Source organism: Camelus ferus, chromosome 16 (genome assembly GCF_009834535.1).
Source record: "Camelus ferus isolate YT-003-E chromosome 16, BCGSAC_Cfer_1.0, whole genome shotgun sequence".
Taxonomy (NCBI): Eukaryota; Metazoa; Chordata; class Mammalia; order Artiodactyla; family Camelidae; genus Camelus; species Camelus ferus.
The window spans coordinates 12,072,372-12,100,089 of record NC_045711.1 but is presented as its reverse complement, the minus strand read 5'-3'; the positions used below and the strand labels follow the sequence as shown (position 1 = coordinate 12,100,089).

The 27,718-nt window shown below is 47.6% G+C and overlaps 2 protein-coding genes across 4 annotated transcripts; one reads left to right on the top strand and one right to left on the bottom strand.

Annotated features, from left to right (window-relative positions):
* Window positions 1–43: 43 nt before the first annotated feature.
* Window positions 44–11,632, bottom strand: WRAP53 (WD repeat containing antisense to TP53). 3 transcript variants are annotated; one of them, XM_032498691.1, is made up of 11 exons: window positions 11,501–11,632; window positions 9,970–10,377; window positions 9,734–9,832; window positions 9,359–9,470; window positions 2,304–2,392; window positions 2,014–2,104; window positions 1,772–1,904; window positions 1,014–1,222; window positions 703–806; window positions 421–555; window positions 44–305 (listed from the first exon to the last, which is right to left on the bottom strand). In XM_032498691.1, exons 1-11 carry the CDS (start codon window positions 11,572–11,574, stop codon window positions 59–61), a joined length of 1,701 nt encoding a protein of 566 aa, XP_032354582.1. In that variant the 5' UTR covers window positions 11,575–11,632; the 3' UTR covers window positions 44–58. The 3 variants fall into 3 exon arrangements, with proteins under 3 accessions (XP_032354582.1, XP_032354583.1, XP_014407112.1); XM_032498692.1 differs by having other exon boundaries at window positions 1,014–1,087; XM_014551626.2 differs by lacking the exon at window positions 11,501–11,632 and adding an exon at window positions 10,508–10,632.
* Window positions 11,585–23,543, top strand: TP53 (tumor protein p53). Its single transcript, XM_006175816.3, has 11 exons — window positions 11,585–11,723; window positions 19,300–19,401; window positions 19,516–19,537; window positions 19,628–19,867; window positions 20,300–20,486; window positions 20,568–20,680; window positions 20,919–21,028; window positions 21,361–21,497; window positions 21,585–21,658; window positions 22,087–22,193; window positions 22,602–23,543. Exons 2-11 carry the CDS (start codon window positions 19,328–19,330, stop codon window positions 22,681–22,683), a joined length of 1,146 nt encoding a protein of 381 aa, XP_006175878.1. The 5' UTR covers window positions 11,585–11,723; window positions 19,300–19,327; the 3' UTR covers window positions 22,684–23,543.
* The last annotated feature ends 4,175 nt before the right edge of the window (window positions 23,544–27,718 follow it).

The following is a 27,718-nucleotide window of genomic DNA, read 5'->3' as shown; positions in this document are numbered from 1 at the left end:
TGTCCATCATTTGCCTCCCCAAGCAGGCACAAAGACGTTAGGATCATATCAAAGCTTTTTATATAAACTCGCCCACACCTCTGTCTGTCTCTCCCTGTCCCTTCTCGCCCTGGTGAGCATCAGAAATACCGGTGTCTGGGTCCCCCCTACACCACCAGAGCTGAAGTTGACATTCAAGGTGGACATGGCGCATGGAGAGCAGGGGAAGGTCCACCTCCTCCTCCCCCTCGTCTCCACTCTCTGTGGGCTCCGGAAACACACGCTGACCGGAGGCAGTGGCCAGCAGAGGCAGGCTCGGGTGCAGGCTGGAGGGAGAGATGCATAGTGCCTGTCAGCACCCTGAGCCAGGATGCTTGCTCCCTCAGGGATTTATCTCCCTCCCCAACCCAAGCCCCCAAATCTGTAGAAATAACTGATGACCTCACTCCATTGGTGCAGTCCTTCTGGGGTAGAAAACTCAGCACTGGCTCTGGCTTCCCCTCATGCCTAGCCCCGCTGATGTCCCACACAGAGACCGCCCCGCTAGTGCTGCCGCTCACCAGGAACTGCCCGGTCCTGGGAAGAGAGGAGAGGCTTGCTGGCATGGAGTCATCACCTCTGGGGCAGGGACCCCTCACACCCACAGGCTGGGACCCTACAGTTGGGCTCTGGTATCCCTGGGGGCATCGAGGCCCCAGGCAGGAAGGACCCAGGATCACTCACGGGTCCAGATCAAAATAAATGCGCTGATTGGTGGTCACTTCACGACTCAGGGACCACAGTGGGTGACCAGGCTGCCGGAGATCCCAGCACAGAAGCTCGGCATCCTGAGGTCAAAGAACAGGGGCTTAGAATTATTTCTACCCTCCAATCCCCCACGCCCAAGACATCCCGGCTTCCCTCAAGGTTGACAGGCACTCCTTTAGCTGGGTTGATTTTTTTTTCCCCTCACACCCATCTTCCAACACAGCACAGATACATCCCCACTCCTGGCTGCTACCCCCTTGATTGGTATCTCAGAACATGACCCCTACCTTCCGGGCTCCTGAGAAGAAGCGGTTGCCATCGGGGTGAAAGCAGAGGTGGGTGATGCCCCCTTTGTGCCCTCCTAGCAAGGCGAGAGGGGAGCCATCATCCCAGGCATACAGACCCAGGGAGCGGCCATAAGAGCCACAGGCATAGAGAGGCTGGGCTGGGCTGAAGGCGATGCAGGAGATGATGCCACTCTGGCCCTGCTTTTTTGCTAGAAAGGGAAGGAACAAAGTGGGAGAGTGGGCAAGAGCGCCCAGCGTTAACCAGGCTAATCAGAGTGCACCTCCATCTCCTGTCCCAGAGCACATGTGCTGGACTCAGTGTCTGTTGTTTTAAGCAGAATGAAAATCTTTGATGTCCCTTAGATCCTTCTATCCCCACCAAGCACCTAAAGGTCCAAGCCCCACTTCCTCCCTCTCAAACCTGTTTTTCCTTGAAGGGGTGGAAAGCTGAAGGCTTACAGGAAAATGGAATTAGCTTCACCTCCAGTTTCCCAGAGACACCAAGATTTTGGAGACCAAAAGGTACACAGCCAACAGGGCATGGGCTCAGGAGTGAACCAGCTCTTAACCCAACGGTTGACCCTGGGAAAGTTTCTTCCCCTCCCTGAGTCTGTTTTCTCCTCTGCCTACTGGGCAGACTGCCTCCCAGGGATGTACTGAGGATGACATGAGCCCCCTGGCTCACACAAAGCCCCTCTGCACATTGCACATGGCAGGGCCTTTTCTTTTCTCCTCCCTCAGGGGCTCAGACTACTTACCAAACGTGGCTCGGACCTCGCAGTCGCGGCCGGGCCGGGATGTGGAAAACACACGCACTGCCCGGTTGAAGCCACAGAAGAGCTGGGAGCCGTCGGGGGAGAAGCAGAGCGAGTGGGCTGCCGTCAGCTCATCCTGGGGGCAGGAAAGGGCTGAAAACAGGCCTAGCAAAGAGCCTCAGCCATTCCTGAGGAAGGAGAGCTGGGCCAGGATGAGCCCCGGGGCTGGGCAGGCAGGCCCTTACCAGGTGATTGTAGGAGCGAAAGGAAGCCCGGAGCTGTCCAGTGAAGGCATCCCAGATGTGGATCGGGTTCTCCCGGCTGCTGCTGGCCACGCTGAGAGAGACATGGACACTGAGGCCCTGGTGCTGTCAAAGGAAGGGGAGGAAGCCAACTGACCAGCCCTCTCAGCTCACATCTGAAGGGCACATCAAGCTTTCCTCCTCCCAAGACCCCTGGCAGCCCCTGATTCTCTCTCTCAATAGAGGGTCCCCTTGAAATGGGGGGCAGGGGACAGGCAAAAAACATCACTTACTAGGAGGTGTCTGGCTGGGCTGAAGACATCAGAGAATACCAGCAGTAATCATAGATGGTGTCGCCTTCCACCATTCGAAGGACGGGAGCCTGGACAGAGATGTGGGAATGCCTGGGTCACTGGCAGGAAAAGGAGGCCACTCGGACCTCGAGCAGTTTTATGGCAGGGGGAGACGTCTGCGGGCACTTAACCAGGCAGGAGACAGCAGATGGGGCCAACATGAAGTACAGAATCTTGACTTCAAGGACCAGCTCAGACTTTAATGTCAGATTTGAGCCACCAAAGGCCTTACAGATTTATCCTTTTGCTTTTTCAACACTTGGAGAGGAAAAAACAAGCAATATCCCAACCCAGAGACAAAGAACCAACCAACAAGACGGATATCTACCGAGAACCTCCCAGGTGCCATTTGACGGCTTTAAAAAAGTTATTCAACAGTTCAAACATGCAAAGAAGTACTGTTTTAATACTTCTTTGCATGTGCCTCCTCCACCCAGCTGAAGACACAGTCAAAACCGCTTCCCAGTGAAACTCTCCCTCAGAGGTACACAGTATCCTGAATTTATCATTTTTGTGTGTTTCTTTAGGAAGGTTTTCCTACAGAGAAAAAACAACATATAGCATTGTCTTGCATGCCTTTAAACTTAATATTAATGGTATCAAGGTGTGCGCATCCCAGCACGATTGTGAGATTTACGGGGACAGGCTGAGCTCGAATTCATACATTTTCTCTGCTCCACAGCACTTCACTCACCCATCCTTTCCCTGCTGACAGTCACTGATGTTTTTCCAAGTTTTGGCGAGTGTGCTTTAACATTCTGGTACACATGTGGGAGGGTTTCTCTGCAGTTTCTGCTACAGAGGGAAATTACTGGGCTCCACGGTATGCGCTCTGCCAACTTTACTAGATCGTGTCACATTTTTTCCCAAAGTGCTCATCCGGACTCACTCTGCCCTCAGCAGCATGTATGAGTGCCTGTTGCTCTGCCTCATCTTGATGTTGCCAGACTTTCAAATTTTTCTCAATTTGAAGGCTGTGAAATGGTATTTCATTACGATATAAATTGGCATTTCTCGTTACCAGTGAAGTTAAGACAGTTTTCTGTTTAAGGGCATCTTTTCACAGTCTTGCTCAGTTTCTTCTAGGCTGTTGTCGTTTTCTTACTGACTTGAAGGAAATCTTTAAATCAATTGGATACCAGTCCTTTGTCAGTTATCTGCTGGCCCTGGCAGTGATGTCACCTGGCCGTGACTCTTTAGGGTCCACTTCTCCCCTCTGAAGCCTTGCACCCTACTGCCTGGTGGCAAACTCCACCTGGGCATCCCATAGGCTCCTCAGACTCAATGTGTCTGGAAAAGACCCAGCCTCTGCTGCCTTCAAACCTGCTGCTCCCTTGGGCTCCCCAGCCACTTTTTAAGCCTGAAGTCTGAGCACCTTGACAGCTACTCCTCTTCACCCCCTTCCCTCTTCTGGTCCAACGCACAGCCAGATCTTGCCAATTCCACCTCTGAGGTTCTCTTGAATCTGCCCCCTCGCCTTCATTTCCATGTGACGCCACTGCCTTCTTGCTGACATTTCTACACGTTCCCCAGGGCTTCCTGCACCCCACACTCCAACCTGCCCTTCCAGTTTCCACTCTGCAGTCACATCGAGGCGTTAGAGATCTTCTTAAATTGGATTCTGCACAGCGTCACTCTCCAGCTTAAAACATCTCAATGACTCCCCAAAACCCTCAGTATAAAACCCAATCTCCTTACAAAGCCTTCTCTTACCAGGCATCTACCCCACACTCCACTCTCAAGGCTCATCTGTGTTCACTCCTGTGAAATCTCCAAATTCCATCATCCTGACTCTCAGTTCCTAGAAGGTGCCACCTTGCTACACTCCTGAACTTTGGGCTTTCATGCACACTAGTCTCTGAGTCTGGAATGTTCAGCCTTCACTTTCCCCAACAACTCCTCCTGGCTGAATCCTAATCATCCTTTGGGTCTCTTAGACACTTCCTCCCCTGAGAAGCCTCCCAGACCCCTCGAGCTGAGCCAGGTGCTACGCTCCATGTTCCCAGAGCCCTCTGTGCCCTTCACGATCTAGCTGAGAAGACAGGAATCAGGTCTGCCCTGCTCACCACTGTTTCCCCAACACCTAGTGTATAATCAGCAGTCAACAGACAATGTATTCATGGGAAAGTGGAAAACAGGAGACTGTTCCAGTAACATACGGCTCAAAATAATTGGACCTTGAATTAAAACAGGGGCAGTGGAGTGAAGTAGATGGATTATACAGATCAGGTGGACTTAATGGGATTTGGTAATTAACTGGATGTGGGGGTTAGGGAAAAGGAAGATTAAAGGATGAGACTCTGGCTTCTGGTGTGGAAACCTGAGATCACCAAGATGGTGGAAGGACTTAGGGTGCACAGGAGGGCCATGAGGTGCCAAGGTCTTCCGGTGAGTTAGGGAGAAGCAAACAGCATAAGCCTCAAAGGCCAAGTTTTTACCAAGAGAAAAAGCAATTATCTGAATATTGTATTTGAAAATAAGGACACCCCGTCCCCCACTTCAGATCTGTAGGGCACAGAGGATGCACGCTCTCCCCTGGAGAGGGCGACAGGAAAGTGAAGGTCTCAGGCAAGAGCCACAGGGTAGGGAGAATACTCAGGGAAGACGCAGGGGAGTTAGAAATAGGAGTTTCAGAAAGCTCTGTGACAAGGCAGAGAAGGGAGGGGAGGAACTGGGAAACTGCTAGGAAGAAGTAGGAGACTGATGTGTGAAAATGCCCAAAAATATCTTCCCCCAATTTCCCCACCTATATAGATTTTTATCCATTTCCATACTAAACATGCAGACATTAAAAATGAAAATACCTAATGAGTGAGGTTGTGATAAAACTGGTACTCATACTGCCAACAGCAGTAATAAGAAAAAAAAGTAGCAGTAGCACAAAAATCTTTTGAAAAAAATTGACTACCTGTATCACAAGACATATCAAATATGCTGATACTCTCAAACCTAGCATATTTCTTACTTATAAAATGTATCTGTGTCTGAAGAATCTCCATCAAAACACAGAGATGTTCATTGAAAAATAATTTATGATATAACAATCCTGGAAACAACCCTAAAGTCCAAAACAGGGGAATAGGTAAGAAAATTATCATAGGCACTCAGTGCAATATCATATACCATTAAACATGGTAACTGTGAAGACTGGAGCACCATGGAAAACATTTACGGTACGATTGTTAAGAGAAAAAAAAAATTGCAGTATACAAAACCATCTACCATGGGATTAAAACCACACAGAAAGCTTCAGTACTTGGACAGAGCTTAGGAAGACTCTAGAAAAACTCACAAGGGCTGAATTTTGTAGCATGGAGGGTAATGATGAATCTTCCTTTTTTAACATTCTCATTTCTCTCTTTATTTAAAACTTATTTTTATTTTACTTTTTATAATGGAAGTACTGGGGATTGAACCCAGGACTTTAGGCATGCTAAGCAGTCGCTTTACCACTGAGCTATACCCCCACCCACTAGCATTCGCATTTCTCTTACAGGAGTTTGTGCAATATTCAACCTCTCACATCTCCAGCCTCTAAGCATCCCTGCTCCTGAACTCTTTCAGGCTGTCTGCACCACGCCCACCTGGCCCTGGTTTCTGGACACCACTGGTTTCTGTACCAGGAACCAGGGCTAGGAGTCCCTTACAGCTTGAACAGAGAACTCACATGTCTGCAGCCACCTCCGCTCTCACAGAGCTGCATGTTAGGCAGGCGTTTAGGACCATGCCCGGAACTGGGCACCCTTCTTTCACCATCGAGACCTGCACTCCCACTAACCTCAGGCACTAGAGAAGTCCCAGTCTTCTGGGTCATCTAGGTTCCCTATCACCTGTCTGCTACTCAACACACGCCTTTATCAGCTCCAACCCCACACTCCTCCCAACCCCTCCTCCCCCCCAAATCCTTCCCCCTTGGCCCCTGAAATTCCTACTGCAGCATCTTAAAAACTCCCTTGTTTCACATCTTCTCAGAATGCTCCGTCCATCCACCTAGACTTGACCAACCCTCGCTGACCCTGTGGCCTTCTCAAGCTGAAATGCCTTTAATTCTCACTCCTCTCCCCAGTACAAACCTCAAGGACTGGAGGTGAGTGGATGTCAACCACTTGTTCCTTACTAGCATTTCCAAATCCTTCCACCTCCCCAACTCTACCTCCTCTGCAGTTCTGCCAGTCAGACTAGCTCCTCCCTTTTGTCTCTCTCCCTCAGTCACTGAGACTTTCTCTCCTGGGCACTGTCTCACTGCCCACACTGATATTCCTGTTATTCCTGCTGACTTTGAACTTGCTGTTCTCTCTACCCATCATATTCTTCGTCCAAATATCAGGCTGGCTCACTCCCTGACTTTCTCAGGTCTCTCTGCTCCAATGTCACCTTAGTAGTGAAGCCTTCTCCGACCACCCCCTTTTTAAAGTTGCAATTAATTCCCCCAGTCCTCCTCTCTGCTTCATTGTTCTCCATGGCACTTGTCAGACAGATATTTTACTTTGTTATTTCTTTATTGCCTGTTTCCCACACTAGAACAGAAGCTTCATGAGGACAGGGACTTGTGTCTGTTTTGCTCCCGACTGATCCCCAGCACCTAAAACAGGCCTGGCACATAGAACAGGCTCAAGGAAAATGTGTCAAATGAATGAATCAATGAGAGAATGAATGAAAACATCCCACACCCTGGCCTCTGCCATCCTTTGGCTTCCTCAGCACTCACAGCAGTGGCCTTCACTCTGCACCCGCCGCCCCTTCCCACAATCGAGTCATCACCACAACCCCCAATCCACTCAGCTCCCTTGCTCTGCTGTATCTACCACAACAATTGTCCAACTCCATCAAAAACCCATTTACAGTCGGTTTTCCCACTCATTTTACATTCTGATCAACCATGACAGGCACACCCCCGTAAACACCCTCAAAACCCCCCAGGTCTTTCTCTCCCAGCAAACCCCAGCCAGACCTCCCAGCCCAAGCTTGCACTCAACTAACACCAAGGACAACCAGTGTGTACTGCACACTTACTACAGGCCAAGCACTGTTATAAGACTTTACACTAATTCTTCTCATTCTCAGCACAGCTCTGAGGTGGGTCCTATTATCCTCCTCATCGTAAAAAAGAGAAACCATAGTCAGCTGTTGGGGAAAGATGCACAGCCATGCCCACCAGTCTCACTTTAAGTGGCTGACACAAATTTCCAGTGGGCACTGAGCAAAGAATAGCCATACTACCACATTCCATGGTGGTTTTGATTTTCTCCTCCCCAGGACTGATCGTTTCACATCTGCTCTCTCCCTGCAAACCTCTTCCTTCAGCTGGTAACTTCCCTTTCTGCTCCAATGAGCAGCCAAGAGACAGAGATACCCCAGTCTTCCAACAACCAAATTGCTGGCTCTGACTGCATCCTCTGCCCTCCCTCCTACCGCGAGGAAGGATTCTGCCCCTATTAAAGTCCAGTCCACCAATGTGCTCTGGACCATCTTCACCCAGCCACAGAGACTTTCACCCCCACCTCTCTCCTCCAGCAGTAATTCTTCCCTCTCTACTGGGTTATTCCTGACCTCACAGGAGCATCCCGTTAGTCTTTCTTTAGCCCCACATTCCCTCTGGTCACCATTCCATTTCTCAGCTCCCTTTCACAGGAAAACACTTTTAAGGAATTGTTTCCTCCACCCACTCTAATCGACTTCTGCCTCCGTCCCTTCTTTCAAAGTGCTCTTGTCGAGGTCACTGAGATCTTCTTGGGTCATTCTCTAAATTTGCCCTCACTCTTAACAGTGTCAGACATGACTCTTTGCCTCCACTTTTGTGATTTCTCCAGCATCCACCTCCACAGGCTGGGGCGCTCCAGGCTCTGCACAAGCCTTTCCTCATCCATCTACCCTCTCGTGAGATTGACAAGACACCATCGACAAGACACCATCAACATGCTCTCCCACTTCCAAAGTATATCCCTAGCGCCCTTCTCAAAGTCTCCCCTCAGCTTTACATTCCACATTTAAGGGACCTAAAAACCTTTGACTTCTGTCTCAATACCTCTTCATATCCTGTGAGTAAAATGCACCCCCATCCACCCCATTGATTTCCAAGTCCTATGAAATATACTTCAAATCCACCCACATCTCTCTCTTCTGACACCACTCTAGCCCACGCCAACATCATTTCTCGCCTGGCCCATAAGTGCATCCTAATGAGTCTCCACTCTTGCCCACTCACAATCCATTCTCTCAACTTCAGCCATCATTTCACTTTTCTCTTTTAAAACTCTCCCATGGCTTCCCAAAGCACTCCAAATGCCCTACCCACAAGATCCACTTCTCCATCCTGACCACACTTTCCGCCCACTGGCCTCAGTCCAGGCATATTGGCCTTCTTTCTGTTCCTTGAATACACAAAACTCTTTCCCAGCTCTGGGTCTTTGTAGCATCTTTGCCTCTTCCTGGAAAGCTCTCTCTACAGCTCTTCATATGACTGACCTCGTCATTCCTCACATCTCAGCTCAAATGTCTCCTTTTCAGGAGCCCCTCTCTGACCACTTTATCTAAAGTGCGATCCTCTAGGTAACCTCTTCTCATTCTGTTTCCTTCACAGCATGTCTTACAATCCATAGTGAACTTCATTACTCATTCGTTTACATGTTTGCTGTCTATCTCCCACCCAAGAAAGCAAACCAGCTCTTCATCTGTCTCATGTATCACTTTATCCCAACACCAAACACAGTAACTAACCTACTGGTAGTCATTCAATAAATATCTGCAAGTTAATTAAAAACTACAGTGAGAAATCCACTACTCTTTTACAGAAAACACATATTCCTTACTAAAGAACGACAAACATCTCTTTAAATCATTTTAGAATTCAGGGCAGAAAATGCTACCTGGGGAAACTCATGGTGAAGAAACATCCTGCCTGTGAACAGGAAACATGTGGACTGTACTTTCTCCACCCCCAGGAAGGTCTTAAATGTGCAGTGCCTGATGAAGGGGCAGTTAGCCCCTACCCTTACCATTTCTGCATATTCCAGCGGCTCCCCCTCACTGTACAGCTCTGGGGGCAGGTTATAAATCCGCAGGATGTTATCTGCACTATTGGTCAAGATGCAGGAACCATCAGGGGCCCTAGGAGTAGGAAAGAGAAAGCTGGACAGACCTATATTTTCCAAGTGTAGGGCTCCGGCTAAGCTCATCTCTGGGATAGGTAAGCACCCTCAAGACCCTGAGGGAAGTAAAAGACACACAGTCCTAGATGAAATTTAAGCTCAGTCCAAGAGGAATTCTTACTCCCTCTCCCACCATGGTGGATCCTTCTCCCAGATAACTGGGCTGTTTTAAGCTGGACGTCCTGGGCGTGATTTTCTCCCTGCCCAGTTATCCTTACTTACCACTTACAGCCTTTCAAAAAGTTCTCAGGTTGGGTGCTGAACTCTGACCAGGAACCACTGAGAAACCGAGGCAACTGGGAGAAGTGGTAGTTCCAAGTGCTGGAAGGAAGACAGGGAGTACAACAAACCTGGATCGCCAAAGTGGAAATGGGCCTGGAGAAGTGGGGCGGGCGGATAAGGTATATCTCACACTTCCAATCTCCTCGGATTCCTGAGCCAACTGCATCACCACTTACGTGTATCTCTCATCCTCCGGAGCAGGTTCCTCAGGCACACCTTCCACGTCTTCTCCGGCCCCCAACTCTGGCCTGTTCGTTTCTTCTGCAGGAAGGTTCGCATTTTCATAAAGTTCTTGCTCCTCCATTCGAGGGCTCAACTCACTAGGAATACCACACCCTGTTTCCAGGGGAGTGGAGAGAGAAGCCGGGTCCCCCTCCCCCAGCTCCTGGGCCACAGCTGAGCCAGCCATACTATCTGGGGACATCCGGAGCGGATCATCCCCATCGGGTGGTGGTGGTGGCATCAGTTCAGGGTCTGTATTTTTATCCATCGGGGAAGCCTGAGGAGAGAGACGGTCTGGAACTGGGTCCTGGTCTGAAGGAAGGCAGTCCGGAGCTAACAGTGGCGCCTCCGGTGTCTTCATACTGCAGAGAAAGCGCGGCAGACATTGGCCGCGGCCAGGCAACTCTCTTCCTGCCGGCTACCAGCTGCCCGGCAAGGCCGAGACTGCTTCAAAGTTCGCAAGGATCGGGACGCATAACTGGAGAAACCCACCTGTGCCTTCCTTCTGTTCCCGGGAGGGGGCCAGAAGATACCCCCTCCCCCGGAAGACTAGGCTAACAAGCGTGCAGCAATTAATGGAAAGCACAACGTTCCTCAGCCCTGTGGGTCGCTACGCACCACCTGCTCTCGCGGGATTTGGGCCCATCTTTCGATTGGACCTCGGTATCCCGGATCAGATTTCGCGGGCCACCCACGGAGGGGCGGGGCAGGGGCGTACCAGATCACGGGGTATCGTTCCCATCAAGCCCCGGGGCTCCTAGTGGCTGCTGGGAGTCGTAGTCCGAAAGCTTCTGTTTGGGCGAGAAGTGCCTGCGCTCCCCCTGCCGTCTTGTGCGGTCATTCTGAAAGCACCTACTCCCATCCCCAACCTGCAGAGGGCGCTAGCGCCATATTTCATTTTACAGGTTTTGACTCTTGCATCTCATTCGCTAAATTCCTCAGACTTTCATCTCTTTTCATTCATTCAGTAAGTACTTATTATTGAGCTCTTACTTGCTACCCAGTACTGTACTAGGCACTGGGAAACACAACAACAAGTAAGATAGTATATAAGATCCCTGTGTACTTAAGGCAAAGAACAAATCATTTCAGAAAACGATAAGGGCTGTGAAGGAAATTAAATAAGATAGTGTGATATAGCGTATCTAGGAGTGTAAGTTAGACTGGGACATTAAGGAAGACCTTCCTATAAGATGACATTTTAGCTGATGAGTAAAAACTCTCTAGCTATCTAGGAGTGTTCCAGGCAGAGGGAATATCAAGTGCAAAGGCTTTCTTCCTTTTATCTTCTATTTGACACACTGGCAGAAGTCTTCCAAGATGGTTTCCACCAATTCTGCCCTCCTGGCTCTGGTTTGTCGAACTTACCCATCCCGGTCTGTAGCTACCGTACCAATAAGGCGAGAGTCCTGACTCTCCCCACACCCTCCTCTCCTACTCTCCGTTCCCATCGCCTCCGCCCTCAGGGTAATTACTTGCCCTTACTTGTCATGGCGACTGTCCAGCTTTGTGCCAGGAGCCTCGCGAGGGTTGCTGGGATTGGGATTTCCCCCTCCCATGTGCTCCGGACTGGCGCTAAAAGTTTTGAGCTCCTCAAAAGTCCAGAGCCACCATCGTGTTCGCAGGTAGCCTCTGGGCTCCGGGGTCACCTGGCGTCCGGTCTCGGAGCGTGCATCCCAGGACGGTGACACGCTCCCCTGAGCTTCGGGTAAGCTCTTCACTGAGCCTGATGAGTCCTCTCTGAGTCACGAGATTTCCGCTCCGTGAATTTTCAGCTCGGTGAAATAGAGGGGGCTGGGGGTGGGGCATTGGGGTCTTAGCGATTTTGGAGGGAATGGAAGCTTCGCTAGCCGCACCAGCCAAGGAATGCAATGTTAGGAGGCCTGCGTGCAGATGATGGGGGTGTTAGGACCAGCCGAACTCAAAGCTGAACATCTGGACCAGGGAGAAGGGCTTTGGGGAATCTTGAGCCGGCCTAGGGGGTTCTTACCCCAACCGCCACCATCACCCCCATCCCAGGGCTGGTGTGGGGGACCCCGAAATAAGACGCACAGAGCATCAGGGTCTGAGATTTTCAGATCTCGGAACTTTCGGGTTTCATGGCTCTAGATTTTAAAGCCTATGGAATCCCAGTGGGACCTCGGGTTCCATTCCGAAGTGGTTATTCGAGGAGATCCGGGAAGTCCAGGCTGCTAAGGTCCCATTACTTCCGGACCTTTGTCCTTCCTGGAGTGATCTTTCCAACTGGCCCCAGGCTCCGCTAGATGGAGAAAAGCCAATTAAACACTATATGTTGTGGAAATTGGACGTGCTAAACAACAGGTTTGCCCGCGAAGCCCAGAAGGACTAAACCGGCCTGAAAAGGCCAGGGAGCCTTGTTATTGTTTGCCTCTACTTTTACATTTATGCCGCTTGCAAGAGCATTTCCGGTTTCTTTTTTTCGGAGCAGCCCACTAGTCACCCGATGTAAGGGAAGTAGAGGAAAAGTCTTCCAGACGGGTTCCTATTACTTGAGGAGGGGGGCTGCTAACCTCTTTCTTTTTTTTCCTTCCTGAAGTACTTAGTTACCTCTTTCGGAAAGGAAGAGGGGTTTGTTTTGATGCAAACCGCAATCCTTCCCCCCCGTTTGAATGGTGTGCTCCATCCCGGTGGAGGGCTGTCCTAGTGGACACTACCATTGCGTGGGACGGTTTTTGTTTTTTTTTTTTTAGGTGTCAGAGGGCAAACCCTGGGTACTCAAGAATGAGTACATCTGAGAATTAAACGATAAAAGAGTATAACGATGGGCCATTTGTCGTGGCGGAGAAGCAGTTTCTTCTGTATCCGGCTTTGGGTTGAGCCATCCCCATTTGGGACGCAGAGTGAACGTCGTGAAAGCGGAAGGGGCGGGCCTTGGAGAGGGGCGTGGCCCGAGGTCTTGAGTGCTGGCCTCCGGTCCCAGCTAGTTCTTGCCTGCTGGGGGCGGCTGGCCCCGCGCGATGTGTAACCCCAATCGGTTTCTCCCGCATCCTCATCGTTTAGGGCGCGGTGACGTACCACGCACCTGCTCCGAACCGGACACTATTCGCGATACTTACGAGCGTCTTTCTACACTGCGGTAGCGTTTACAACCACCGACTATCAAAATACAAATTTCTCATGCTGCTTCCCAGTCTGTATCTGACCCGACCCCCACCTAATTTAGATTTATGTCTCCAAGGGTTAGGTTTGTCTGTTGGAGAACTTCACATAAATGGAATTATACAGTATGTGCTCCTTTGTGTCGGGCTTCTTCCCATCAGCATAATATCTGAAATTTCACCCGTTTTATTGCATGTATCAGCGGCTTATCCGCACTTTCCTCTTTTCAGTTAATATATCCCATTGGATGAATAAACCATCGATTGTTTAGCCATTCTCTTTTTGATGGAGGTTTGAGTTGTTTACCGTTTGGGATTATTTTAAATAAAGCTGTTATTAACTTTCTTGTAAAATTATTTTTGTGGTCATATGTTTCTATGTTTCTTGGATAAATTCTTAGGAATGGAATTGCTAGGTCAGAGTGAGAAGTAGATCTATGTATTTTTTAACTCTATTAAAAGGTTCTAATTTTTCAAAGCGGTTGTACCATTTTACAGTTCTACCAGCAAGATAACATCCTGTCTCATTATTTGGTTTGTCGATTTTACTCATGTGGTATCTCATTGTGGTTTTAATTTGCAGTTTCTTTGTTAACTACCTGAAACAGTTTGCATGTGCTTGTTGGCCATGTCTGTGCCATATGTGAAATGGCTATTCAAGTCTTTTCCCCATTTTTAAAATTGGTTTATTTGCTTTCTGTATTATTGAGTTTTGGAGTTATTTGTATATTCTGAATAGGAGTCTCTTTTGTCAGATACGTGAGTTTTCTCCTGACTTCTTGCTTGCCTATATAACAGCTCTTAAGAGGAGCAGAAGATTCATCTTTTTTCTTTTAACTATTTGCTGTGACCTCTTTAGGAAATCATATCCCAAAGTCCCAAGGATATTCTCTAGTACTTTCTCGTATATTTTCATCTAGAACCTTTGTAGTTTTAGGTTTTACGCTTAGGTCTATGAGCCTTGATTGACTGATTGATTAAAAGTTTTTTTTATGATGTGACATCAAGATAATTTTTTTCTTATAGATATCCAGTTGTTCTAGCTCCACTTGTTGAAATAGCTTTCCCTTACTGAGTTGCTTTTGATTGGTTCATTAATATTTCATGGAGTTATTGTTAGGTTTAGGTTTAAATCTGCTGTCTTAGTGCTATTTGCTGTGTGTCTTCTTTGTTCTTCTCTTCAAACATCTGAGGAAGAAATGATAGGAATCTCACATAAACTCTTCCAAGATATAGGGGAAGTAACACTGCCCAATTCATTTTATGAGGCCAAAATAATCCTTTTACCAAAACCAAACAAGGGCATATTACAAGAGAAGGAAATTTGGACCAGTATTCCTTTTAGCATATATATACAAAAATATGACAAATTTTAGCAAATCAAGCCTAGTAAAATATAAAAATGATAAATATATCTTGCCCAAGTGGAATTTGTCCCTGGACTGCAACATTTTCACATAGAAAAATAAATGTAATTTGCCACACTGACAGATGAAAGGGTAAAAATTAGATGATCAGTTTCAATCAATGCATAAAAAGCAGTTGACAATATGCAACACCTATTCATGATTTTAAAAAGAAAGAAAAGAAAAACCAACCTCCTAGCAAACTAGGAAAAGGGAGACTTACTCATTTTAATAAAGGGCACTGGCAATCAAGTTACCATGAACATACATAGTAGTGACAGGTTGATTGCTTTTCCTCTAAGATCAAGAACTAGAAAAGGATTCAACTCTCACCACTTCAGCACTGTAAACTGGAGGCAAGAAAAAGAAATCAATGTAACAGTTGGAAAAGAAGAAATAAAGCTGCTTTTTGTGTACATAAAAAGTCCTAATAGAAAATTCATTTAACACTATTAGAACTAATAAGTGATTATAGCAAGGTTACAAATTTCAAAGGCTATATACATAAATTGTATTTTTATATAATAGCGACTTTGAATCTGAAATCAAAAAATGAATTTTAAAAACAATGCTGTTACAATAGCATCCAATAACATGGCATACTCAGGGATAAATTTAACCAAAGTTGGACAAGAGCTCTGTATTGAAAACTACAAAATACTGCTGAGAGAATTTAAGGAAGATTTAAATAATGGAGAGATACCATACTTGTAGATCAGAAACTCAAGAGGTGTCAGTCCTCATCAGAATTATTTAATTCAATCCCAGTCAAAAATCCTACCAGCCTTGTTTGTGGGAACTGACAAATTGATTCCAAAATGAAGAGAGTAGTAGAAAGTTGGAGATCTTAAAATACTTAAGATTCTATAAAGCTATGGTAGAACAACAACCAATGAATATAGTTCGTTGACAAATGATTGTCTCCGAAGGCACCAAAGTGAATCAGCAGGGAGAGGGAAGCTTTTTAACAAATGGCCCTGAAACATCTGGAGCTGAAAAATGAACTTTTACCCCCACCTCACATCATACACAATAGTTAACTTGAGGTGGTTAATAGACCTAAACATAAAACTTTTGAGAAGAAAATACAGGAAAATGTCTTTGTCTTGGTAGGGGTGGGTTACAGAGCTGCATCAAAATTTGTCACATTTTGTCATCAAAAATGGTATGATAGCATTTCACCGTGTGTGTGTTTTACCTCAGAAACATTGGTGGGGTCGTGGGGAGTGGCTCAAGTTATGCATGAGATAATAAAGGCGGAATGTTGATTATTCTGGAAGCTGTGTCATGGGTATCTGGGGATACGTTATTCTCTTTACCTTTTTATATGGTTAAAATGTTCCATAATTTTTATTTTACCTTCTTAGATTTTTTTTTTATTTTAAGAAAATAAACAGGTACAAACAGGTACAATAGTAACATAACATATATCCCCACCAAATAGTTTTTAAGTTTTTCTTTGTTAATAAAGCTAAAAATTCTTTGATTAGATCCCCAGTGCCATAAGCAGACATCCCCTCCTGTCCCTGGACCATCACTACCATAGGTTTTGTGAATTTTTATTCTTCTTGCCTATCTGCCATACTTGTGTGTGTGTGTGTGTAAATTAATAAGCAATCGTCGTTTTATATTTTTAATTTCCATAACCTACTTCTATTATTGTGTTTTGCTTTGTTTCTTGCGAATTATATTTTCACCCAACATTTCTGAGCTACATCTGCTTACACATACACATATAAATTCATTTCCTGAAACTGCTGTAGTAAATTTCTCTTGTAAGTGACTACACCACGTGTCGTTTACCTATTCCCTACTGAAGGGAATAGTAAGGTGGTTTCTTGTCATCCTCCCTTAAGAGCAACTATGACATGAACGTTTTCGTGCAACTCTTGCTGCCCATGCAACCTTTTTTCTAAGGAGTCCACCTAGAAGTGGTTTTGCTGAGTAGTAAGATGTGTTTTCAGTGTTACCAGACGCTGCCTTATTTCTTCCCAGAATCAATTTTTCTTTCCCAATCACAGTTTTCAGCACCCCCCCCCCGAAAAAAAATTTTTTTTAAACACCAGACTCTGGGTGAAGTCAGTCAAGCACAATTATTTAGAACTTGGGTGTGGCTTCAGACAGCCCAGGTGCACATCTTTGGCCCTGCCCCTTGGGGGCTTTCTGAGCCTGGGTAAGTGACTTAATTCTTTTAACCTCAGTTCTCTCCTCTGATGATAGTACCTACCATACTGACTTTTTGAGAGGATTAATGAGATAAGCCGCTGAAAGCTGAGGGCACGGTTAGGATCTATATAAACAGCAGCCATTGTTATGATAGTGGTCAAACCTGCCCCTCCTGCGAGTCCCAGCTGAATTTGTTGCCTTCCCACAAGGACTGCCTGTGTAAATGTTCTGCCTCCCCAACCATTTGGAGGGTCTGGTTCAGCTTCTGACAATTTAGCATCATGATCCCTGGATGTTCGTACCCATGGGAAGTACCTGCTCTGAAAAGGTTTCCTAGAGAAAGAAACATTGAGAATTTAGCTGCTAACCAAAGAATGAGGAGCTGTCTCCCTCCTGGCATGTGTACTGAACAGAGTTGCCTGAGGGAGGCGAACCAGCACTAACCCCAGGCAGGACCACAAAAGCCCCACCCGCTCACAAAGTTCTCACTCTGGAATAATATTACAGAATAAACAAAACTGAAATGATCATGTAAAGAGAAGCATTTATTGAGCTCTTAGTATGTGCTAGGCAGTCTTCTCAAATCTTGATATTTCTCATAAGTAGGGCACTATTTTAGAGCAAAGGACACTAAGGCACAGAGAGGTTAAGCAACCTCCCAAAGTTACACAGCTATTATAGTTGGTAAACTTGGGATGCAGACCTAGCCTATCTGCTCCAGAGCCAGTGTTCTGCAGGGGAGCTTCAAGATAAGTGAAGTTATGCAGCAAATTTCAATGGCAATACAAAAACAAACCAAAAAATGACAATACAGCATCCAACCCAGGGCGCTTGACTTCTGAGCCCTGTCTGTTTACACGAGTCTCCCTTCCATAAAAGTCTTAAAAGTTATTTTGATCATCAGTCTTGCGGGTCGGGGACCCCTGGTCCTTGACCCCAAGGCAAATGTTTGGGGTCCCCCTGCTATCCCCTCTAGCCTTCCTCCATACACAATCATAGTCCATCCTCCCTCAGCGTTGGGAGCTGTGATAAGTGGCCCTCTGCCAGCCTCTCAGTTGGCGGACTTACATCAGCTAAAATCTGCACCTCCACGCTTAACTGATTACAAAAGAGAGCTCTGCAGAGTAGTCTGTGATGAAGTAAGCGTCTTAATCCTAGACATTTGAACAGTCATTTTTCGTAAAAGCGCCTTCACTCAACTGTGTGTACCACGTGCCAGTCACTTAACTTCTCTGAGACTCACCTGTCAAGAGGCAAGAGTGGTTATCTGGTTATCGGGACAGATAAGATAACCCACATGAAAGGATTTTGCAAACTCTAAGTACATAAGAAGGCAGGCCCTATATCGAGGTAAAGGTGCAGGTGAAATGTTAAGGGCGATTAGAAAAGAGCTGCTCGCCGGGGGGATGTTTGTCAATGCCACTGAGACAAAAAAGTTGGTGGGCAGGTATAGCTCAGTGGTACAGTTTGCTTACCGTGCAGGAGGTCCTAGGTTCAATCCCCAGTACCTCTGTAAATAAATAAATAAAAACAAACCTCCCCCCACCAAAAAAAAAACCCGTAAGTATTACGAACATGGACTTTTGCAGCATGCATGTTTTTGAGCAAAGCTGATGACAAATTTGGCGTCAAGAAAAATGGCCTAGGAGATGAGACGGTGGTGGCATAGCCCAGTGCGGGGCCCTGGCCCAGGCCGCAGCCACCCCTCCATCCCCCTTGCTCCCCTGACTGCTCATAACCAGCTCACAGCCTGGACAACAATTCACTTATTTACCACAGTTACTGAGCCTGACCAGGTGCAGGGCATTATGCTAGTAACTGTGGTGAACAAGACAAATTCCCTGCCCTGAGGAAGTGTATATTCCAGTGGAGGAAACTGACAAAATGAGCAAGAAAAGGTATCAGGTAGTGTATGTACTCTGAGAATTAAAACCGGGTGACCTGAACTAAAATAATGTGACAGAGTTTGGCTGGCTGGCTTTGACTGAGAGGTCTGGGAAGACATCCTGGCTGAGGTGTGACACTGACAATGAAGTCTCAGTGAGAAGGAGCTTAGCCTGTGGCGATGGCAGGACCCGTGTTCCCAGTAGAGGGAAGCACCAGTTAAGTGAACTGGGGGAGTGTATGATGAGCAGGGAGGGGCAGCCATTGGGGCCCAAGCATCAGAGAAGGGAGAGGGTGCTAGAAAGTGAGATCAAAGAGGTAGACGGGCTGGGTTGAGGGGTTTGTAAGGCAGGGATGAGGAGCCGTCCTAAAGGACAGGGTGGAGAATGTGGGGGTCAAGGGAGGTATCTTCCCCCAGATGGAGTGAGTGGGCTGAGAGTTGCTTCATCTTGATGACAGCAAAGGAGTGCAGAAACAGAGTACACATTGAGGAGCGCTTGTGGATTCCATGGTGGGAGGTTGGAAGTTCCTCTCTGGTTGTCTTTTTCCGTCAAGGGAGTATGTGGTGAGGGTTAGGCGCAGCCTGAGTTATGAAGGAGCAGCCCTGCTCCTCTGGAAGTCAGGGGGTGGAGGGAGTCCCTCCTGCCTCAGGGCCAGGTGACCCAGGTTGCGTGTATCTTGGGCTAGATCCCCACATTTCTCCACACAGCGGCCACACTGCCTTCTGAGGAGCTGACATGGAGGAGTCGCAATCAGAACTCGGCGTGGAGCCCCCTCTGAGTCAGGAGACGTTTTCAGACTTGTGGAAACTGTGAGTGGGGGTCTTAAGAGCGGGACAGGGTGTGGCCTCTAATAACCTTGCCCCAGCCCCCTAGTAGAGGCTGGTGGGAAGCAAAAACCAATACTGACTGCTCTTGTCTTGCAGGCTACCTGAAAACAACCTTCTGGTAAGGACTGCAGTGTGGGAAGGGCCCAGGGGCTGTGGGGCCGGGGGAGCTGGGAACCTGACCTGCTGACTCGCGTTTCTCCTTCTGCAGTCCTCTGAGCTCTCCCCAGCAGTGGATGAACTACTCCTGTCCCCAGAAGTTACCAACTGGTTGGATGAGAATCCAGATGAAGCCCCAAGAATGCAAGAGCCTCCTGTCCCCGCTGCCCCCGCACCAGCCACCTCCTGGCCCCTGTCATCCTTTGTCCCTTCGCAGAAGACCTACCCTGGCAGCTACGGTTTCCGTCTTGGGTTCCTGCATTCTGGGACAGCCAAGTCTGTAACCTGCACGGTCAGTGGCCCTGAGGGGCTGGCTTCCATGGGATGATTCGATTCCTGGTCCTATCGCCCAGGGTTTTTCAGTTCAGAACTTTGGGATTCCTCTTCAGCCTCTGGCTTTGTGTCAGTCTTTCTACATTGTACCTCTTTAGTCTGTGGCCTTTGACCCCAGGTCCAAAGTTGAATTTTCCCCCTTAACTTTCATCCTTCCCATCACACTCTCAACGTCTGTCATGAGGCCATCTTTTTTCTTTTTTCTTCACTCTGACTCCTTCCTTGGCTTTTGTAAGTAAGCTTCCAGGCTGTCGACCCAACCCTGCCACCTCCAGTTACCCTCCCCGCACAGTACATGGCTTCTAGTTGGTACTGCACAGTGTTTGTTCCTTTGCCCCTGGGTCCTTGTCCCCTGACCTTCCATTCATTCTTCCTTCTCCTTTTCCTACAGTACTCCCCTCCCCTCAACAAGCTGTTTTGCCAGCTGGCCAAGACCTGCCCGGTGCAGCTGTGGGTCAGCTCCCTGCCCCCGCCCGGCACCCGGGTCCGCGCCATGGCCATCTACAAGAAGTCAGAGTACATGACGGAGGTTGTGAGACGCTGCCCCCACCACGAGCGCAGCTCTGACTACAGCGATGGTGAGCGGGCGGGGGCTGTGGATGGGTCAGAGCTGGTGCCCAGAGTCCCCCGGCCCCTAATTCCTCCCTGATTGCTCTCAGGTCTCGCCCCTCCTCAGCATCTTATCCGGGTGGAAGGGAATTTACGTGCCAAGTATTTGGATGACAGAAACACTTTTCGACACAGTGTGGTGGTGCCCTACGAACCGCCGGAGGTCTGGTTTGGCAACTGGGGCCTCTGGGAGGAGGGGGCAGGAGGGGTTTGTCAGTGACCATCCAGGTGGGAGACAGGGGTGCTTTCTCCTGCTTCTTACTTGACCCCCCACAGCCCTGCAAGGTGCACAAAGCAGGTGGGTTATCCCCATTTCACTGTTGAGGAAACTGAGGCTCACAGAGGCTAACGGCCACCCCCAGAAGTGGATAGCCTCACCTTGGGTCTATGCTGTCTCCCAGGTCGGCTCTGACTGTACCACTATCCACTACAACTTCATGTGTAACAGCTCCTGCATGGGGGGCATGAACCGGCGACCCATCCTCACCATCATCACACTGGAGGACGCCAGGTAGGGACCATACGGTCCCCTCCACACTGGCATGCTCCTCCCTAGCCTCTGCCTGTCTCCATCCCCTGGGCCCTGCCCCTCACCACTTTCTCCCCTCGTACCACCCACCCTTCCCTCTCACAGCATCCCCTTCCTCTGCTCCTCCCTCCCAGTTCTCTTTTCTCTGGCTTTGGGACCTCTCTAACCTGTGGCTTCTCAATCTGCCTGGAGCTGGAGCTTAGGCTCCACATAGGATGTGGGTAATTGGGAGTAGGTGGGGCCTCGTTTACAGGAGAACAAGAAGGCAGAGCCCACCTTCCTCACTGCCTCTTGCTTCCCTCTTACCTGGGTAGTGGTAATCTGCTGGGACGCAACAGCTTTGAGGTGCGTGTTTGTGCCTGTCCTGGGAGAGACCGCCGCACAGAAGAAGAAAATTTCCGCAAGAAGGGGCAGCCTTGCCCTGAGCTGCCCCCTGGGAGCACTAAGCGAGGTGAGCAGACAGGAGGTAGAGGAGGCAGAGAGGGTGCAGTTCTGCCCCAAACTCACTCTTCTCCCCCTTTCCTTGCCTCTTTCCCAGCACTGCCTACCAGCAGCAGCTCCTCTCCACCACAAAAGAAGAAGCCGCTGGATGGAGAATATTTCACTCTTCAGGTACCAAGTCTGGGAGAGAGAGATGCAGCCTCTTGCCCCCACCCAGTGGGGGTCAGAGAAGGGAAGAGAGGATGCAGATACAGCAGATGTGGTGTTAAGCCCACGCTCTCTAGCCACCCTTTTCTCTGTTCATGGCTGCGACTCCTGTGGTTAATTCACTGGCTTGAGAGCTTTACGCTGCAAGCCTAGTGCTCCAGATGCTGTTTTCTTCCTGACTCCTTTGCCCGTACTCGGAGCGCTTGCCATCAGGGAGCAGTGGTGCCTTGAGACAATAGCCCCTGCTTATGCCTAACATCAGATTGCTAGCTTATACCATCCCATACATTTTAAAGAACCCTCTTTCAGAAAGAAGTTTGTTAAAGAAAGAGTAAAAATTGTTTCCATGACTTGACCTAATGCTTCTTTATTCTCCTCCTTCCCCGCCACAGATCCGCGGGCGTGAACGTTTCGAGATGTTCCGGGAGCTGAATGAGGCCTTGGAGCTGAAGGATGCTCAGGCTGGAAAGGAGCCAGGGGAAAACAAGGCTCACTCTAGGTAAGTGACCCAGGGTCCAGGGATGAGCACAGATGTATCTCTGCCATTTGTAGCAACCCCTAGCTCAGAGCTGGAGTCTCAAACAGGGGCCTCATAACTGTGTGAAAGTGTCTGACATGGTGCGGGGTGGTCAGATCCTCAGCCCTGCCAGTCCTGTGTAGCCTTGTTATTCGATCCCCTTCCTGGCCTCAGTTTCCTCATCTGCCAAATGGGGTAAGGGAAGGCTAAGAGGCTAATACACACACAAGTACCCCAAGGTGCTCAATCAATGTGTCTGCAGTGGGCAGTGACCATTTTAACTTAAGTTCTCCTTGCTCCCCTCTCAAGCCCTTCAAAGCCCAGCTCCAGGAAGTGAGAGCATCTCACTCAGATGATGTCATCTCCGCCCCTCCCCCTCTCTCCTCACAGCCACCTGAAGTCTAAGAAGGGGCAGTCTCCCTCCCGCCATAAAAAACTGATGTTCAAGAGAGAAGGGCCTGACTCAGACTGACGTCTTCTGCTTCCTTTCCCCTGTTGACACCCCTGCCCTCATCCCCCTCCCCTGGCATTTTTTGGGACTCAGGTGCTAAGACCTTTGCTTAGTGCAGATGTGCCTCAGACATTCTGGAATTCTTCCATTTACTTGGCCCGGGCTCTGCTAAAGAAGTTGACCTGCACTGGTGGTTTTAGGGGGATGTAGCGGGTGCTGAGGCTTTATAGCTTAGCTTATAAGGTTTTTACTGTGCAGAACTTTGGGAGAGGTAGGAAGGTGTTCCTGCATGGAAGGAACGTTTTCCAACCGGCCGTATACGGGCGTAGGAAGCCCCGTTCTCCACCATACTAGCTAGGGAAACTATATTAAGTTGTTGAGTTTCTCCAACTTCATTGTCGACACTTATAAAATGCTGGTAATCATACCTACCTCACGGGGTTTGTTGTGAGGATTAATGAAATAATGTGTGTCTGGCCCCAAAGCCACCTTCTATTACATGATGTCTAGAACTTAGTGCCCTCGTGGGCACTGGTTGTATGTCCCCTTTAGTGGATGGGTTGAGAGTTTCTGTGACTGACTGAGCAGCTGGTTAAGGGGAGGGGATGTCTAAGGTCCTTCTCTGTTGGCCCTGCCAAATCCTGTCTAACCTCTTGGTGAACCTCAGCACCTAAGAGGAGGTCTCACCCCCATCCCACACCCTGGAGGATTCCATCTCTGGTGTATCTATCAAGATCTGTTTTACTTCCCCCAAATTCTGAGGCAGATTTCTTTTGTACGCTGCAGGGCACATCTGCATTTATCACCCGCACCCCTTCCCTTCCCTTTTTATATCCCATTTTTATATCAGTTTATTTTACAATAAAACTTTGCTACCATCAGTGCGTCTGAGGGATTGGTGCCATTGCAGGGTACCTGGGGTGCACAGGGCAGGGATGAAGGAGGAGGTGAGGTTGGGAGGCAGCCACCTGAGTCTTCTGGGAGTGGGTTTGGGGGGGCCAACGCCCGGGTTCCGGGAGGAGAACAAAAGCTGGAGACTGGGTCAGTCTGCAGGCTGCATGACAATAAGGGAAGGGGTGACTCCATTCATAACTCAGCAACCAACTGTCCCCCTCCCCTCCTGCCAGGGCTGGCACAAGGTCTTCTCCTGCTCCTGCTTCTAGGATTGGGCTGCTACCCGCTCTCAGCCTCTCACCAAGGATTACGGGATTTAAATGTCTGATTTAGCAAGCCTGAGCCTCTGGGGTGGCCATCTGCTCTGCGGGAAAGGGGCAGGATACCTGGGTTCCCAAGGGGAGGGGGGGTGCTGCTATTGGATGAGGAGAGAGAGTAGGGGGTGGCTGGGGGCGGCTAAGGTGAGGGCCGAGATGTGGGGCTGGGGCCTTCCCAGCATCCCCTCATCCGGGCCTCATGCCAGCCAGTTGAATGAATTGAAGCTTTAAACTCTGCCAGGAAAACCTTTCAAAGGGCTTCTTGGGGTAGGGAGGAGAGCCGAGCCTGGGGAGTCCAGCACCCCCCACCGTTCTGTTCCTCAGTGCTGCCAGCTCCCAGGGAGGGGGGCTGGGGGCAAGCTCTGCCCCATCGCCCCCAGCTGCCTGAGCTAGTGCTTGGAGGGATGGCCAGACAGCGGGGACATGGCTCATCCTGCCTCCTCCTTGGAGGCAGAGAGAGGGGAGTAAGGTCCAAAGGGGCTTCTGGGGCCACTGTCTCTCAACCTGACTTAAAGTGCTCATGGGAGTCCCTTGGCATGCCCTGAAGATCCCAGACAGCTGTAAAGCCACCAAGCTTCTTGACCTCAAAACCACCTTTCTTTCTCTTGCTGGGGAATGCCAAACACTCTCCCCAGGAGACCCAGAACCACCTCTGTCAGAGATCTTTAACTTCGCCATTTCTCTCCACCAGCCAGGCCCTTGGCAAACCAGAGCACTTGAAACTCATTCCCTAGCCTCACTCCTGTAGACAGGTCACCTTGACGCTCTCTTTCTGGCCCGCATCCAGCACCCCCTACTCTCAACATTTCTCTAGAGTATGTCTTTAGCACTTTATTTCTGCTGTACTCCTTTGCAAAGCAGGTCCATTCTGGCTCTGCCGATCCCTTTGTGAGCTGATAGATTACTGGGCTGAGAACTATTAGTCCTGGGTTTTCAGGCCAGCTCTACTAAGCTGTGTGACCTCCAACGAGTCCCTGACCTCTCTGGTCACCTGCTCACTTCCTTCCCTCTGGTTGTGTTCATTCCTCTGACAATCTAGCCAGCAGATATTGGTTGGTACCTTACTTGTGCCCAGCACTGTTCTAGGCCATGGGGGCCCATGGCAGACATAGCCTCTGCCCTCAAACTTGAAGAACCCAAATCCTGTCCCACTAAAGTTTGGAATAATTTTTAAAAATTTATCTAACTGATTTCAGGAACACAGGGTCCCCAGATCTGTAACAGCCAGCAAAAGTTGTACAATGAAGAAAATGTAAACCATAAATACTTTCCTTATTTAAAAAGAATAAAGGAACCTAGCATACATCCTAAAAATTAAAGGTATAAATTATTGAGAGAGAAAGCAAACTTGCTTGAAAGGATAAATTCAAAAGCAGGGCTTTAAAAAAGATAAATTTTAAAAAGAAAAGAAAAACTCAAGAGCTTGATGGAGGGAAAAAGAACAAGTAAGGACAATTGATCCAACGTTATCTAAACTATTCTGGACCATAGGAAAAGTGAAATCTCCACTTCATGTAAAGTTATTGTGGTTTCACTAATAAAACCTGATCAAGATACTAAAAAACTAGAAGCCAAATTAACTTATAGAGAGAGAAGCAAAATATCTGAATAGTATCAGAACACACTGATGAATCTTTTTATCCAAGTAGGGTTTGTTCCAGGAGCATAAAGTTGATTTAATAGAGAATCTGTCAACATAATTCATTATATTAACAAGTTAAGAAAGAAAAATATGATCATATCAAGAGATGCTGAAAGGAATTTGATTAAATTTCAGCAGCCATCCCTTTAAAAAAAACAAACATTAGTTGAAATAGTAATGGAATGCCAGTATTACCCTAAGATAATTTCAATTTTCAATATGTTAAGAACTATACAGGGATGCCCACTAACAACGGTTTTAGAGCACTCAAGAGGATTTTTAAAAATTGGTAAAGTATATATATTTTATATATATAAAATCTTTGCCTTTTTGATCATATGAATGTGTACCTGAAAACTGACTTCTTAGTTAATAATAGAGAGCTGATGGAATTAAAATAAATGAATAGGAGAAAATATTTTATCTTATTGCAAAAGCACTGAGAAAAAAAGAATGAAAAATATTCCATTCAGATGAGTAGTAAGTTTCTTAAGACACACACACACACACACACACACACACACACGCACAGAACCCATATGAAGAAAACTATAGAATCTATTTAAGGACATTAACCAAGCTGCAAACAAAAGGAAAGAGAACCTGTTTTTAGGTGGGAAAACTTAATATCCTAAAAAAGTTCAATTCTCCTGAAATAAAGAGTCATTGCAATTCCAATTAGAAGCCCAAGTGTTGATGGCTTTTGTTTTTGTAAATTGGATACATTTGTTATAAATTTATAGAGAATAGTGAGTGCCCAAGGATAGCCAACAGTTTAAAAAAAAAAAACAAAAAACCAAGCAAGGTGCGGGGGATGGGAAACCTACTTGCCTTGCTAGATATCAAAACATACTATAAAACTGGAATCAGATCAATACGGCTTGGTGTATGTATGGAGTGGTAAACAAGCCACAGGCAGCAAGTAGTGAATCCAGAAGTAGATTTTAGCATACAGGAAAATGTACTATATGGCCAAAGTTGGCATTTCAATTCAATGGGACTAAATTATGGATTTTTTAAAAGTGATAAGAATATACCTTACTGACTGGAACACCAGAGACTGCAAAAGAATAACTAAGCATATTTGATGGTATGAAAAAACAAACCCCTTTTTAACATTAAAAAAAAAAACTATAAACAGTAAAATCAGTTGGAGTAAATTTTACAATGCAGAAAATAGTTTATACCCGCAACTGTCAAGGAGCGCTAATAAATTAACAAAGGAAGGACGAAAAAATATTATGCAATCATTTTTTTTAAATGAATAGGAGCTCTAGCAGGCCAGGTGGAATTGAGTGAACAGTAAGATGCAAACTGTGTATAATATCCAGTTTTGGTATGACTGACCAAAACCCAGTGATGTGTGTGTGTGTGTGTGTGTGTGTGTATGCCCATGTGTACTATGCATTCATAATAAAATTGTGTGTATATGTATGCATAATAAAGCTATTTTTACAAGGCAAATGCTAAGACCAACTCATTGCAAACAAAAATAAGCCCCAAGGAAACAAAAATTAGCTATAAACCCATCTCCATATACTACAATAAACGTTGTGTAGACGCATCCATCCTTTTTTGCTATGCTTGTGTGTGTACTTTTTTTTCACATACCAAACTGGGATGCTATGGTTCATACTGTTTTGAGATCTCTTGCTTCTAGTCAGTTTCCCTCATCTGTCTGTAGGCATTTACTGATGCTATTCTCTCCCCCAAAACCACTCCATCCTTTAAACCTCTAAGAAAGAAATCCCTTCAAAGCCAAGACTGAAAAATGGTTGATCACTCCAAGTTTTGTCCTCACCAGCTTTATCCCCACCTGGAAGTAGGTTTAGGTCTACGTGGTTTGAGAGTTTCTTGTGTGCTCCTCCCCTCTCCTGTTAAACTGGGGAGCTCCTTGGGGGCAAAAACTCTGCCTCTCTCATAAGTATGTCCTCATGGTGCCTAGAATGCACAGAGTAGGCACTTTATAAGTATCGCTGTACAGAGGGATGCAGACTTCCTGCCTCTCTGTTGGGTGATCTCAAGATAGTACAGGTGATGGAGTGAGCTAGGAGGCAGATGCTTGGGACACTGGACGGAAGAGGTCAAAGCTGGAAAACAGCCTCCCCAAGGCCTAGGTAACCCCGGGTCACCCAATTCCACCCTCCACCCACTTCCTGGAAATCTTCCAAATGCTCAGAAAGGAACAACCCACACGCAGGGG